General features: G+C 39.0%; 1 protein-coding gene across 2 annotated transcripts in view; it reads left to right on the forward strand.

Annotated features, from left to right (window-relative positions):
* The window catches only part of SPTLC2 (serine palmitoyltransferase long chain base subunit 2), a 77,272-nt gene that overhangs the window by 6,764 nt on the left and 55,209 nt on the right, over positions 1-15,299 (forward strand). For both annotated transcript variants that reach the window (XR_004418214.2, XM_033062610.2), the window contains exons 2-5: positions 3,961-4,155; positions 11,444-11,598; positions 12,632-12,780; positions 13,109-13,233. Coding sequence is in view for 1 of the 2 variants with exons in the window: in XM_033062610.2 (XP_032918501.1) it covers positions 4,030-4,155; positions 11,444-11,598; positions 12,632-12,780; positions 13,109-13,233 (555 nt within the window). In the remaining variant the exon portion in view is untranslated. The remainder of the gene's footprint in view (positions 1-3,960; positions 4,156-11,443; positions 11,599-12,631; positions 12,781-13,108; positions 13,234-15,299) is intronic.

Raw genomic sequence — 15,299 nt, forward strand, 5'->3', positions numbered from 1 at the left:
TCCAAAGGAGGGCTACAGAGATGGTGCAAGGATCTAGAAGGAAAGCTTTACCAAGAGTCACTGAGGGCACTCAGTCTCTTCAGCCTGGAGGAGATTGAGGGCACGCCTCATTGCAGCTGCAGCATCTTCAGGAGGGGAAGAGGAGGGGCAGGCACTGATCTCTTCAATCTGGTGACCAGTGACAGGACCCAAGGGTGGGGCATGAAGCTGTTCTGGGACAGGTTTAGGTTGGATATTAGAAAAAAGTTCTTCACCTAGTGGGTGGTCAGGCACCAGAGAACAGTGTCCCAGGGAAGTGGTCACAGCGCTGAACCTGCTGACAGAGTTCAAGAAGCTCTTGGACAACTCCCTCATAATAGATGGTGTGACTTTGGGGTTGTGTTGTGCAGGGCCAGGAGTTGAACTCGATGGTCCTTGTGGGTCCAACTCAGTACATTCTGGGAGTATCATCAGACTCCAATGTGTTTTGCTTAGACCAGTGGAGTCCTTTCTAGCAGTAGCTGTGTGGTGCTGCTGCTGCTCAGTAGCTGCTACAATAGTGTTTCATGTGATTTGTTTCCCCAAGAGTTTGGCCCAACACAGGCATTACCTGTAAGCGCCTGAGCTGTGCTCTCTGATTGTCCTGCAGCCGAGTTCCTTGATGCAATTGTGCTGTCCTGCCTGCGTATACTCTGCACAGTACAGGAGGTATCGGTGAGCATACATGCACTTTCTTTGAACCACGTGTTTAAGTGAACTCTGACTTTTCTTTGTGCTTGGATATGCTGTCTAATCTACTTTAGAGGTCATGGCTCACTTTATGATCGTAAGGCTTGGAAATCATAAAAGTCTTAATCTTCCATGCCTTTGTTGTCCTCCTGATAAAGGGAAATTAAGCACACTTCTTTCTTGGTCTCTGGATCTAAAATAGGTGTTCTTTTGCAGCAGCTTTGGAGCTTGCAGCATGTAAGCCTTCATTTGAAGGCTAATGTGTGGTTTATAAGGCATTCTTACAAAAACAAATAGGCTTGTATTTAATGTGACTATAAATGTCTCTTTTGTAGTCAAATTCTAGAGTTTTTTTATGGTCATATGCTTCATGAAGAGTCTGTGGAATTCAGTCTTTAATTTTTTGATTCAGCTAGGATAACACAAGCTTCTCAGCTGATGTAGCTGACATGCAAATTTAAGGATGATTGGCACATAGGTGGAAGAACGCTGAGAGGTGAAATTGTTTGGAGTATGGGTTGAATTGATACAGGTATTCCTAAACCAGCCTTTCTTAGTGAAATATTTGGATTGGCTAAAAACTGACATTAGTTTTAGCATTTATTACAAGCACAGGCACCTCCAAAGACCTGAAAAAAATGGTATGTTTTTATTCTGATTAAGTTTACATATAGATTTGAGTCTCTTAGTTTTTTGGGGTTTTTTCAGTAATTTTTTGGTGTTTAGTAACCTCAGATCCCTTGTCTTAGGATGTAGCCTTTCATCCCTTCCAGATGACCTTCCAGTTACCTGGGAAAGACATGAGAAGCTTTGATGTGTTCTCTAGTTATTCAATACTAGGTAATTTGCAAAGTAGTCACTACCAGTTTTCTGTCTGCTTATTCACAAGTCAGCTGCTGGTAGGCAGGCACAGGTGGCAGATGTGTAGTGTGCCTGCTCCTGAACAGCTGCTATCACAGCCTGATCTGACAGTGTGAGTATGCAGACTTCAACTTGTAATTCCCCAAGCTGTGACCATCTCTGTGGTGGTCAGAGCTTCGGTGCATGAACTTTCTTGTATCTGGATGCAACAAAATTCTGTAGTTCTGTGTACAGGAGCCATGATGATACAGTTAAGCAATCCTGAGAATAATAGAGAAGAGGCAGCTTCCATGGTTTTTCCTTTGCAGTGTTGGCCCACTGATTCTGCAATTGCCACGGTGCTGCTGCCCCTTCTCTCTCTCCAAAAGCTGTTGCCTCTTGTTTGCTGAGCTGTGTTGAATGACTGTGAAGCAGTGCTGTAAAGACTATTACGGTCTAATGAATAACCTTCTGCAAATGGTTATATTTTCAACATGGATTGGTTCAGTGTTGAAGGAATGCTATACTGATAATCAGATTTAGTTGCTTTAGTTGTGCAAGGTGGCGGCTGGTGCAGATGGCTCAGTGGGCGTGAGTGGGGCAGGGGCAGTTTCTTTGGGCAGCATGAAGGGAACAGTGTATGAACCTTTGCCCTGCATTAAAACCTTAAATTGCCAGCATTTGAGCTGCAGTGTGGTAAGGAAATGTTCCTACACTTGCTCCAAAGCCATGGTAATTTTCTACCTTGAGCCACCACTGTATGCAGTATGTTTTTAAAATAATACTTCAGTATTAAATACCTGGGTCTGTCTTTAAGTGCTGCTGCTAAAAGAGAAACTCCTATTCTATCTTTACTATTTTGTTTCCATACTTAGACATATTCTAAAGTCCCCACAACTATGGTGACCAAATCAAAGATTTGCTTTGCTTAAAACTGCGTCAGCAGAAGGGAAGACGTGGAAATGGTTATCAGGAGAGAAGGTGCTGTTGTGGTTTATATGTGGTGACTGCATAGCTTTAGCATAATTGTATTGCTAAGAACAGCCCCTTGCTTCTGAAAAATAGCTTTCGTGATATTAATGACAGACTTGAAATACAAACTTGCTGTAGCACCTGAGCTGAGCAGGTATCACTTTCCAAATAATGCAGTTTCTGGTGATGCCAGCAAGTGTGTGTGCCTTGATTCATCAACTCTTGTAGAGGTTAGTACGATTCTACCTTACTTTCCCATATGATAATATGAGTGACATAGGTAACTGGTTTTATTCTGTCTGCTGGCCCAGACCCCTCAGGAATTATTTACCATTGTCTTTTTTTGATGAATTTAGGTTCAATCTCTTTCCCGTGTGCTGATGTTTCTATGATTAGTACATTTTAAGAAATACATTTCTAATTTATATATATATATTTGATGCTATACCAAGGGGATTTATGTCTTGTAGAGTGTTCTTTCATATGTAGGTATTCTATTATCGTGCAGCCATTTTATAACACAGCCATGCAGAAAGCAATTTGCATCTAATGGCTAGAATTCTATGTTTTCATTCATTTGGTTATGGGATCTGATTTCTATCTTAACAATTTGAAAAAGTAGTCTAGTTAAAACCATCTTTTTGGGCAGACTTTTCCCCCCAGTGTTAATATTGGGTGAGCACTTGCCTTGTAGCTATGAAGTTTTTCTGTAATAGTTGCAAATATTACATATTCCTGTAATTGTTCTTGAGATAGACCTGCTAGTAAGTCTACCTTTAGATGACATGTAAGTAGCAAGATGACTTTTAGCGTGGATTTTGTGCAGAAAGCCATGCTTTGTTCTGTATGCTGACATATATGCTGTGTTGAGACTCTACATACAATGACTTTTTTGTCTGTGGTGTCGTGTCCGCCTCGTGGATGAGTGCAGTGTTTATGTCAGCATCTTTAGGCTAACAGCTACAGAGACACGTGGATTATGATTGTTTTGTTACGCTAATATAGGCTTCCAAATTTGAGAATATATTGTTAGATCAATAAAACTATTACTTTCTGTTTTGTTTTTCTCCGTAGTAGTCCTGGGATGCGTCCCTGCTCTGTTACTTGTGCCGTCTTGATAAAGGCACTTTTTTCATTTTGGTTTGCCTAGATGTAAGCAATGCTCTGTATGTAGCTTTGAAAACTAAGTATTTTAATGAGATGTTAGATTCAACTGCCCTGGATTGGTAACTGTGACTTGGGTTATATCAGCAACTCGGCAACTTCATGTATGGAGCTGGCAGTATTTCTCAGTAATGGCTGAACTTAACTGGAAGCAGTTTTCGCTGAGTGGTGGGGGATGCAGAGCCAATAACTGACCACAGGGCTGGGGACTACTCTGAAATATCTGCCTTTTTTCAGTTAATACTTCAACTGCCTCTCTTTAAATCTTTACCATAGATAAATCATATTGTGCACAATGGAGGATTATACAAAAGGCCTTTCAATGAAGCTTTTGAAGAAACGCCTATGCTGGTTGCTGTGCTGACCTATGTAGGCTATGGTGTTCTCACTCTCTTTGGATATCTGCGAGATTTCATGCGACAGTGGAAGATTGAGAAGTGTCAAAATGCAACAGAAAGAGAAGAACAGAAGGTAACTACTGGGAAATAATGTTTGGTGGGAAATGATGTGGCTGAGCCTTGAGTGTTTCTTCGGGAAGAAGTGGTGGTCAAAGTTTTCTGCTGTTTTTCTTGTCTTCTGTATGCCCCAAATACTATACAAGTGGTGCTGTGTCATAAAAATACACTGTTTCTTTTGAGGTATTTTTCCTCAGAGTAGTTTTCTCATATGTCTCAGTTCAAAGCTGCATTAACAGTTACATCAATGTACTGAAAGATCCCCCAGCTGCAGAAACAAGAGTCTGGGGAAGAAAGACTGCATGTTCCAGCATCAGTACCTAAAGAAAGGCTCTAGTTTTAGTTTGACACCAGTGGGAGGCTTTCTGATGCTGCTCTAGTGGCTGAGTTTTGATTTAGAAATGTTATTAATTCTCTTTATCTGAAGCAGTTGCAAAGAGAAGCTTGTGGGTCAGATCCAGAGCACAAGCTATATAACTTTAAATTTTTTTGGAGTCCACAACACCAGCAGGTTAGCTAGTGAGTAATTAGAGGTACTGACTTGTGGCTCACTGATAGTGATTAGAAAGAATTAATTCATGTTAAGACCTATTCCAAAAGTTTCTGTTACCAGGTGAGAGGTCTTGCCTGCTTCAGCAGTTAGCCTGGAATGGATAATTCTGATTTTCAGTACTTGTAAATTATTTTTAGGGATCTTTATTCCCCACAGAAGTTAATTGTGTTTAGGAAGCTACTGTTGAAACGTGAAGTTCACAAGCTATTTTCTTGCTAGCTCTTAGTGTGAGCCCTCTTAGAGGGGTGTGACTACCAGTGAGCTTTCTCCAAAGGTCTTACATTTGCTGATTTGGGTTCTGTGTTTCTCAACTGCTTTGGAGAGCCAATGTGGCTTATAAAATGTTAAGGGAATTCCTTTTCCAGTTGCTGGTTTCTGGTTCTCTGTGCAGCCACACAAGCAGTTGGCTAGCAGAAAATAGGGGGACAGAAAGGACATCTCAGTAAGGCAAACAAATAATCAAGGGTGACAGGGAGGAACTGAAAAAGGGAAGGCTCTAAAGAGGCTTTTTTTGGAGAGAGCACTAGAGTAAAGTGCATGTCTTTTTACAGTAATTAGCTAAGGACCAGTGCCTAAAATTACTTCACAGTAGCTTCTTTCTGTGAACGTTGTAAGGTAGAATTAAGCAGATTCATAGTAAGGCACTAAATTCCAAAACCGAAGCATTCTTACAGGAGTTTCATGGGTAAAAGGCATTTCATATTGGTTAAAAGTACAGGAGTTTAAATTTACGCTTTCGCCAAAACTGACTTTTGGAATACGAAAGTAAAAATCTTGGATCCCTTTCAACAGTTAAAATATCTGATTAAAGAATGCTGGTTAAATCTCAACTTGAAACTTGATGTGTTCATTAGTGTCTTTTGAGCTACTGTGGTTTATGACGCTTGAGAACGTGACACAGGTTTTATGTATCATGAAACATGACTCTTGTATTTTTCTGTGTTTAAAGTAGAAGTTGATATAGCAGAGAACAGTCAAAACAGTTGCAGAAAACTACCAAGACATTAGAATAAAAGTTTAAATATTCATGGTATTGAGGATTATAAAGGAGTAACTGAAGTGTTGGTGCAGTTACTCTGTGCTGTAATTGTTAGGTTTCTTTTGCACAGTTGTTGTGAAGTGTTTGTCCTCTTACCAGTGTGTAAGAACTGCTTACAGCAGCCCTTTTCTGTAGGAGCAGTCATGGCTCTTACATGAGTGAGTATAAAAAAGAGGGCATGAGTCTAATTCATTAATTTATGATTGATATTTGACTCTCAGTAAAGATTGCCACAGAGATCCTTGAAGCATAGAGATTGTTACCAAAAATTATCCTAGTCCTAAAAGAAATGTAGCCTTGAATTTTTCTATGAATTAACTCAGCATTGCATCTTATCCTGAAAGACATTTGCTTAACAAGTATGTCTTCTGGACAGCTGAATTGAAACTCTTTCAGTTTCTGTGTTGGTTACAGCTTCCATGAAGAGATGCACATATTCTAGTTTTGTTTTGTACATAGCGTGTCTGTGGATGGAGCTAATAAGAAGTGCCAGTGAATATTGCGTAAGAGTGAGATATAGGAAATCCTGTTTAAAGTTTGATGTTGGAGAAATCTCAGCTTAGTGTACTTCCCCAATTCATTTCTCTAGCTTTTAGATTGTAATAGCTGCTTCTGATATCAGATAAATAGAAAAGTGATCATGTGAGGTCTAGAACATACAGTACTTATCCTCACCCTTTGCTGCTTTAAGCTTTGTTTGCTTACAAATGAATTGATGAGAGCATGTTTTAGCATGTCTAGTGTGGAAGCCAGGGGTTATTTTGGTTCAGGAGGTGGAGGGGCAGTGTGTGCTCAGTTACTTGTTTTGAAATTATTTTCTCCAATATTTGAGTCTCTGCTGGATGACAACCCAGTCACCTTTTGGTAAGCGAATGCAGGTACTAGTGTGCAGAAAAAGCTCAAAACTCAACTTTTTGTTATTTATTAATACATGCAAATCAGAGAACCCCTGTGATTACACTGGGGTGCTTTCTGGCAGATTTCCTCTGTGTGGAAAGTAACATTTTTATTACTGAAATTCTGAAGAGCCCACTAGGTTATTATGATTTTTTTAAAGTGTCAAGCAAAAGGATTAGCCTTACCTTTTTGAAATAGTTTGTAATTGCAGAGGTGAAAAATTACAAAATTACATAGTGTGAGAAAGTATTTTGTAAAGGGCTGAATGAACCTGTTCTGAAAATCACAGAAACAAAGTATGTGGCTTTTCTGTGGAGTGTTTAATTACATTTAAAAGCATAACATAAACTTAGGTCTAAAATAATTTTAAACCCAAGGAAAAGACTCAGTTTTTCTGTGGTATGGAGGGCAGTTTCTTTCAGTAGAGCAAATCCTTCCTTGAATTGTCACTTAATATATTCTTATTCTGCATCATAACTAGAAAACTGCAAGTGACCAAACTAAAGAGCAGAGCAGGATTTTGAGCAGGTTTGAATTACAACTGTCTCTGATGGCAGTTAAATTCCTTGGAATTTATTAGAGCCATGCATTGATATGAATGATTCCAGGAAAACCTAATACTCACTCACTGTTGAAACACAAAAGGGTGAAAAGGGACAGACCTTGCTAGTACTGATTTCCAGGAAATAGTTTCATGAGTTTTGGCTTTGTTTAGAATATATCCAGCTGAGCTTTTCCTGGAAACCAGTGTTGTGTAGCACATCCTCTCTGAAGCGTTACTGCTCTGTTTTAGGCATGGGTAAATGGCAAGATTAACAATTCTCAATTACCCTGGAATCAGTTTATGCATACCCAGTTTAATGTGCTGTCTGGCCATACAGTATAGTTAAATCTGCAAAATGCTTCCAGGATTTTACAGGCTGGATGAAAATCACTTTTACCTTTCCTCCAGTCTGATTTGCATGTTGATTACTTTACATGTTTTGTGTTTGGGAGTGGCTGTAAGTGGGGCTGGTAACTCTCCAGTATTCTGCATCATGCTCTGTAGTTTGCCCAGTTAGAACGTGTTTCTAGCATCTGGGGTTTTCTAACACATGTTTACAGGAGCCCAGCTGTAGGAATATTTCAGGGGCAGTAAAGTGGAGTTGTTTGTTCGATATGCTAAGTTGTCTTAGCATCAGTGTAGCTCATCAGAGGCCTCCTGATGATACAAACCTACCTACAGTTATTGTTCCACTTCTCTTGACTCATGTAACAGAGAGGTGAAACTAGTCTTTCTGCTTCCTTTTAGAAGCCTGAAATTTGTTGCAGTTGTCTGCTGGATTTCTGTTCAGAGTCAGTTATGTGTTATCAGAGAGCACATTATGCGAATTGCAGATAAGCCCTGCTGGTGCTCATGGCGCCATTTGTTAGCTTAGGTGCAATGCTGTGAAAACTTGGCTCTAAAAGTAGCATAATCACTGCATTTGCATGTCCCTATGCCCTGAGCTAAAGGCTACAAAGTGTCATTATGACCTTCACTTGTTGCAATATTAATTTGGAGGATGGTGAAATAATGGATTCCCGAATCACTTATGCTAAGGTGTTGCACCCCGAGGGAGAATTTTATTCTTCCCTTGATTGACTTAGCTTTTCATTGAAATTACTGTGCTTTTCAGGCTTCTGGGAGACCACTAGTACTTTGGTTTCTTCATCAGGCATCCCCTCATTAATAGGGAATGTGTTCTGGGCTGAAATTGATAGGAATAGAGCTGTTCAGGATTTTTTTAGCTCCATAAATGAAAGAACTTGCTGCTTTTACTCCTTCTTGTGGGTCCGGTGTTGCAGTTGTTTGACTCTTTTAATCAGCTTGCTCAAAGAAGCAACTCCTAGAATATTTTTCATCTGAATGAAACTTTTCATCTCAGACTGACATTCTTAGGAACCCTTACAGCTAGGAAGAGTGTTGGATGTGAAATAAGATGAGAACTTGATAGAAAAATAACAAGATCTGAAGGCCTTTTAAAGGTGATCGTGGTTGCTTCCAGCCCTAGGATGCTGTTGCAGCAGAGCACTGTGGCTGCATGTGTCAAAGTTTGAAATCACAGAATAGGCACCCACATGGTCATTGAAGTCCAACTCTTAGGCCTGCACAGGACATCCCAAGGAGTCACACCATGTTCCCGAGAGGGTTTCCAAACTTCTCGGTCTCTGTCAGGCTTGGTGCTGTGACCACTTCCCCTTGGGAGCCTCTTCCAAAGCCCTTTGGGTGAAAAGTATGGATTGATAGAGTTCATCCCTCCTTTCCTCCCCAGGTGTTTATTTTTTTTGGTTCAACATTAAATTAACATGCAGAATTCAAGTAGTCTTTTTGTTGTACTATCTCCTCTTCATCTGGAATGCCACACTGTGGAAGGATGGAGGAGGTAAACAAAGGAACAAACCAACCCCCAAACCAACCAGCAGACCATCTGCTCCTGTATGCCAGCTCCAAAAGAGGGAAACTCCAGCAGTATCAGTTAATAAAGGCACAATATCCTTACCCTTTGTTTTTTGCATTCTCATATGTGTGGATTGTGAGAACCTCTCAGTGGGGTTAGGATCACTGAGGAAATAGACAATCCATTTTTGCATTATGCCAAAATAACACTTCCTGCTTGTCCTATTACAAGGAACTTTTTCATGATCTGAGGATGGTTTGTTGGAGGGAGCAGTACATGTATAGATAACAGAGAAGTTGACAGTGTGCTGATACCTACACTCAGTGCCCTTTACTGTAATTGTACAACTTCATACCCTGAAAAAACTAAAGCTAGTGTCCCGTATTAAACCTTAATTCCCTTACCCATAATTTATTCCTTGAATTCTTGTTGACTTTTAAAACACATTTTTCTTTATCATAATCTAATAGGTTCAGAGAACTTCTCTACTTCACAGTAACTTTAAACTTAGTTCTAATGCTGGCTTTTAAGATCATGCTTGTGCTACGTATACTGGTGGTGCCAATCTATTGTGGGTGATTGTCCTTATCTCACCAGTTGAGCTTGTTACTTGTCTGGCTTTGTCAACTTGGGTTCCAAAAGAAAACTCATCTGATGAGTAATCTGAAGTGGGATTGGGCTATATCAACCTAGGCATACCTGCTTGAGTTGGTATAATGACTCATTTCCAGCCTCCCCCTCCTAGCCAAGAACCTTGGCTAAAATATCAGATGTTTCTTGGCTCACAGAGTTGGTGTGCTTGGATAACTATTGCAAAGCTGAACTCTTGTGCATAGATGGTTAAGAGGAGTTGACAATACTTAGAAGCATCTCAGTACATTATAATTAGATTTAACAAGTTTCTCAAGTATTGATCTTCTAATGTGCCAGGGTTTCTTTTTGATCTCACTTCCCCCGCCCTCCTACAAGTAACATAGCAGAGGGTTTGAAACTATTGTAGATCATTATTTTGATTTTTTGTCATGAATTAGGACAGAAAGATGGAAGAAATAATTGACCTTCTCTGCGTCTTAAGTTCTAGAAATTTTATTCCCACAATCTGTCTTTGAGAAAGGACATACCTGTGATTCTCTGAAAGCGTGATTGCTAGCTAAATTTCGGTTGTTTTTGTAGTTGAAATCATGGAAAGTAAAATCTTTGTGCCTTTTTGGCTCAGGCAAATCAGAAATGTGTTTAGGTGCAACTGTATCTACTTGCCAAAAGTTGGCACTTTTGGGCTTGGTCTTTTCTGTACAGCTGCTGGTGGGATACAAAGGTGTGGACCTATAAATGCTCCTTTACTCCAAATTGCAAGGACAAAGTTGTTAAATCATTAAAATAGGAAAGTAATGAAAGAAGTACTCCTCCTACAAGCAAGCATTGTAAGTAAGAGCTTGTAAGTGCCTGTTGGTATTTTTATTAAAAATCTACCAAAAGTGCTCCCAGTTTTGCTTCAGTGGTACGAGTGTCTGACACCATAGCACTTGATGAAATACTCTGCCTTTCTCATACTGTCACCAAAAATAAAATTCCCGTTACTGTCGCCAAAAATAAAATTCCTGTCACAGTGTTTGCGTTTTTTTTGGTAAAAAACAGGAAGAAATGCTCTGCTGTCTCTTATCTTTGTAATAAATTCTACCTTTTCCTTCTGTAGATGATTAAAAAGGTGCCTTTTTTCCCCCAAGAGAAGCGAATTAATTATGCATTCTTATCTCTACTAAATGTCAGACTTTCTTTAATTAAATAGTAAAAAGGAAACTTGTGAGTTTGAAGCAAGAAAAAACTGTTCTTGAGTGCTCAGATGTCCTTGCTGCCACAGTTAGTTTGACATTCTTGTGTTATCCATTCAAGCCAGTCGCTCACTTTTCCTGGAAAACATTGGAAGGGAAGCTAAAATTCAGGAAAGACTCATTCACAAAAATCATGTGGGACTTCAGTGTTGATAACCTGTGCAGAAGAGAGGTGCCATTAGCTTCTACTGAGAACAAAACATTGTGGAAGGTTCTAATGGTAATGTGTAAAATAATGCTGGTGATGCTATTTTGAATGCATTCCTAATAAAATATGGTAGAACACCTTAGTTTTCAAAGCCTTTGTGCTTTCAGTACAGCAGTGCATACTGTCTGGTGGCAAAAAACCATTGCATGTTTCCTTGCTCTGCTTGACTCAAAGGCTGACTATACCTCTCATGCAAAGATTATATGCCCACAATTTAATGAAGGGGGTTATTTTATGGTTTGTGTTTTCTTTAGTTCTTTCCTAACACCAAAAAGACAGAAAATAATTATTCCTCTTACTCTTATTTTGCTGTGATAAATATTTATCTTTTACTTTGAGTGCTTTTGATGTGTTTCAGGACTTTGTCCCATTGTACCAGGACTTTGAAAATTTCTACAACAGAAACCTCTACATGCGCATTCGGGACAGCTGGAACCGTCCGATCTGTAGTGTGCCAGGGGCCAAAGTAGACATGATGGAGAGAGTTTCCCATGACTATAACTGGACATTCACGTGAGTCAAAATTGAAGAGAACACTTGCTAGCCTTGTCTTCAAATATAGGGTCTCTAAAAGTAAATTGCAGGCTGCGAGGTTAAAGGAACAGTGAGTTATGAGCTGTATTATGAAAGTTTGAGCTTTCTAGCAGCTTGAATCAATTAATTTTGCTCTTTTGAAATGCATTTAGCCACCAAGGTGATTATTTGTATATAATCTTTTGACTACTTTACTGTATTAAGATTTCCTTGGTATACACCTGTAATAAAATTAATACATTTGTGCATGATGACAAGAACCTAGTGTAGATACTTGTGCACTGCTGCTTGTGACTTTGTGTTGATTTAGAAGTTCTGCCAATTGAAGTAAATGTTGCTACCTAAACTGAATTTAACACGATTGTTTTGGTTCAGAACTGAGGTAGTCTGTAGGAACAAAATGAGAAATGCAATAAAGGATTTTTATAAGTTGGAAATGACTTATCACATGTTTGATGTGAAGAGGTTTGCAGCACAGTACTTGGTGAAACTAGTTATGTCTCTTCTTGAGTTTCAAAGGCAAGAGAATTGAAATCGATTTTTTTCTGCTAAATTTCTTCGTTATTCTCCTTTGTCACGTATTGTTAGCCCAGAAGTGTCAGATGTTTCCTTTTTGTGGTTAGAGGATATCCCGCTTGAGGGGCTGCCAAGTTAATTGATGTAGAGATGTTATTTTGTAATTGAAAGAAAAGTTGTATGTTTCTGGGATGGAGGGAGAAACATGTCAGAGCAACAGATGGTTTGAGAAGCCTCAAGCAATTTTATGTGCGATAGCAAATTCACCTGTCAATGTAAACTCTTCTGGGAATTAATTTGAGATTGTAAGATAGAGAGAGAATCTTTTTCATTGATTGATGAGTTTGATAATGAGAGGCAGTATTGAAATAATTTATTGGTTGGTTCTATTGGGTTGTAACATTTCAGTGTATGGTCTAGGAAAGTGAAAAAATATCTCATGTAGATAATTTTTAATATTTTGGATATCCTAACTTGTGCTGTTTTTAAAACACAGATACACAGGGAGAGTGATAAAAGATATCATAAATATGGGGTCCTACAACTACCTTGGGTTTGCACAGAAGACTGGGGCTTGCCAAGAAGCAGCTGCTAAAGTTCTGTCCCAGTATGGAGCTGGGGTGTGCAGCACTAGGCAGGAGATGGGTAAGTTGGAGGACGATAGTATGTTCCCTGAATGTGTATTTCAGAGTCTGTATCTCATTGCAGGTCTTTGAAACATTAATTGTTTTAGCATTGAACTTTAGTCTAGCTGATAAAGCAGCTGGTACTTCAGTGAAGACAAATGGACTTCCTGGATTTAGTTTACATTGCACAGCAGTTGTCTTATTTGTGTTTTCATATATGCAGTTTGTTCAGTGTTCCCTTATGGGCCTTTAAACAAGCACAGCGTGGTTGGTGGAAATTCTCTGTAAAATTTAGCAATAGTGAAAGCTTCTCCTTACTCTGAATTTCCCATTTGTTTTATGTGCAGGAAACTTGGACAAGCATGAGGAGCTGGAAAAGCTAGTTGCCAGGTTCCTAGGTGTGGAATCTGCAATGGCATATGGAATGGGATTTGCAACCAACTCTATGAACATTCCTGCTTTAGTTGGCAAGGTATGGCTTAAGTCAAGGACAGAAGCTCGCCTGACAAAGTTTCTACTGGTTAATTTTTCTAAAAGCTACTTGTTTGCTTTTGTATTTCCTCAGTGGCAGTCCCTGCAGATACTTTCTATGGAAACTGTAGGTTACACTATGCATCTCCAGTCATTGCAAAAGTCTCTTTGGGAAATAGCGTCCATGGAACCAGTAGCAGCCCAGAACTTTCTGGGAGAAAGCCTCGCATGTTAAGGCTTGCTTCCTCAGGCTGCTCCTTGGTGTGTGAAATGGTGGCTGATTAACAGACTGATTGGCTGAAGGTATTTTGGTGCTTTTGAGACACTAAAAACTGATTGTATCAGCTACACAGATAAGCTGAATTGCATGCTGGTACATAGAGAATTTATTATCTTTCAGTGATAGCTAAAAAAATCTTTTCTTTGAAGAAGTAGAAAGGTTGTTTGAGGGAAAGAAGGTCAACTGTAAAGACTCATGATGTTTACTGTGTGCCCCATAGAACAGTAGACAATTAGTCTGAGTGTCCAGTATCTCCAACTATGCTATTTTAGTTACTGGAAAATGAAATAAAAGTGAAAGTTTTCTTTGCCTCTTCTGATGCAAAATACATGATCTCTTAGCTCCTCCACAGAGTAAAATAGTGCAAAGTACTGAAATGGGTCTTTTTTTTCTTTTTTTTAAATTATTCTCTGTCAGCCTAATACTGCTAGTTTATTGGAATTCTTTGTCCCTGTGTGGTGAATTATTTTCCTTTTATTTATTTTTTCACTTCCTGAGATTACTTCATAAATCTTCCACTTGTGCTATCTGCAGTTCATAAGTTTGCTGCCTTGTTTTCCTGGCAGCTTTTAACTTTTCTTCCTGGTGATTCCCTTTTAGCTGCAGTGTCTTCCTGCTCTTTTTTTTTTTTTTTTCTTTAACAAGGAAGTAGCACTGTCTACATAATGTGCCTTTTCTTTTGGTCTGTTCAGTTTTAAATATGCAATTCTTTGCATAATTAAAAAACACGTTTTTGAGTCTGATGCTAGAGAGAAATTCAGTGCTTCAAATCTAATCTTCCTGCAGTCAAATACTTCTGCAGTGCTGTGAATCTGAGCAACATACGTTACTTGTGACCTATCTTTTGCCTGCATTTTTTTGGCTCTTTTTCTTTCCACATCTCTCCAGTTTTATGTTCAACAGATAAATGATTCATGATTTCTGTGAGACCTTTCAGATTCAGTACACACTGTCAGATACGTTTAAGTAGATTGCTCATTGTTGTCACTACAAATTACTCATTCCTGCAAACTTACTCAATCTTTTTTTCTATGTGGAGCTCACTGTATATCTTCAATACCTTATGAGAATACCCTTGAGACACCTTACTCAGAACCTGAGTTTTTACCTTTGAGCTTCAGCAGGTTTTACAACCGTTGAGAGAATCTGAACAGTAAATTTCAAGGCATGTAACATACTGTTTTTATGCTCACTTTACTAAGCCAGCTCTTGTCATAAATGGGTACAGCAGTCCATACTGGGTTAGTCATGAGAATACTTAGTTTCTTGTACATTTGAAATAAAGTAGTAAGAAGCTTTTACCTTGTAACAATACAAGTGCCCTTATACTCGGGTGAATACTCCACACAGAAATTGAACTCTGGTGAAGAAAATAGTTCTTGTCAAATAAACCATCTTGCAGTTCAGAATACTCACTAAATGTTTTTTTTTGGCTGCCTGAAGTTGCTTCTTGCTGCACATTGGATTTCTTCATTGTCTGCAAATAAGGACACGCAAATCCTGAATTTTGGCACCACCCAGTACACAATTAATTGTGTGTGCAACCTGTTTGGTAATGCTTTGATAGTCCTCAGTAAAGCTCAGAGATTCTCATGCTTGATTAAATTCTTGGGCTTTTTTTTAATGACTGTTTGTTTCTTTTTGCATGTCCTACTTACGTTTTCAACTGCAAAGTTGCTTGGAACTCAAGATATCTTTGAATTTAATGGTATCTGGGCTCCTATATTACTACTTAATTAGCTAAAAACAAGCTACTGAGTATAGCTGCTCACATATACCAGACCACC

This window comes from Catharus ustulatus, chromosome 6 (assembly GCF_009819885.2).
Source record: "Catharus ustulatus isolate bCatUst1 chromosome 6, bCatUst1.pri.v2, whole genome shotgun sequence".
Taxonomy (NCBI): domain Eukaryota; kingdom Metazoa; phylum Chordata; class Aves; order Passeriformes; family Turdidae; genus Catharus; species Catharus ustulatus.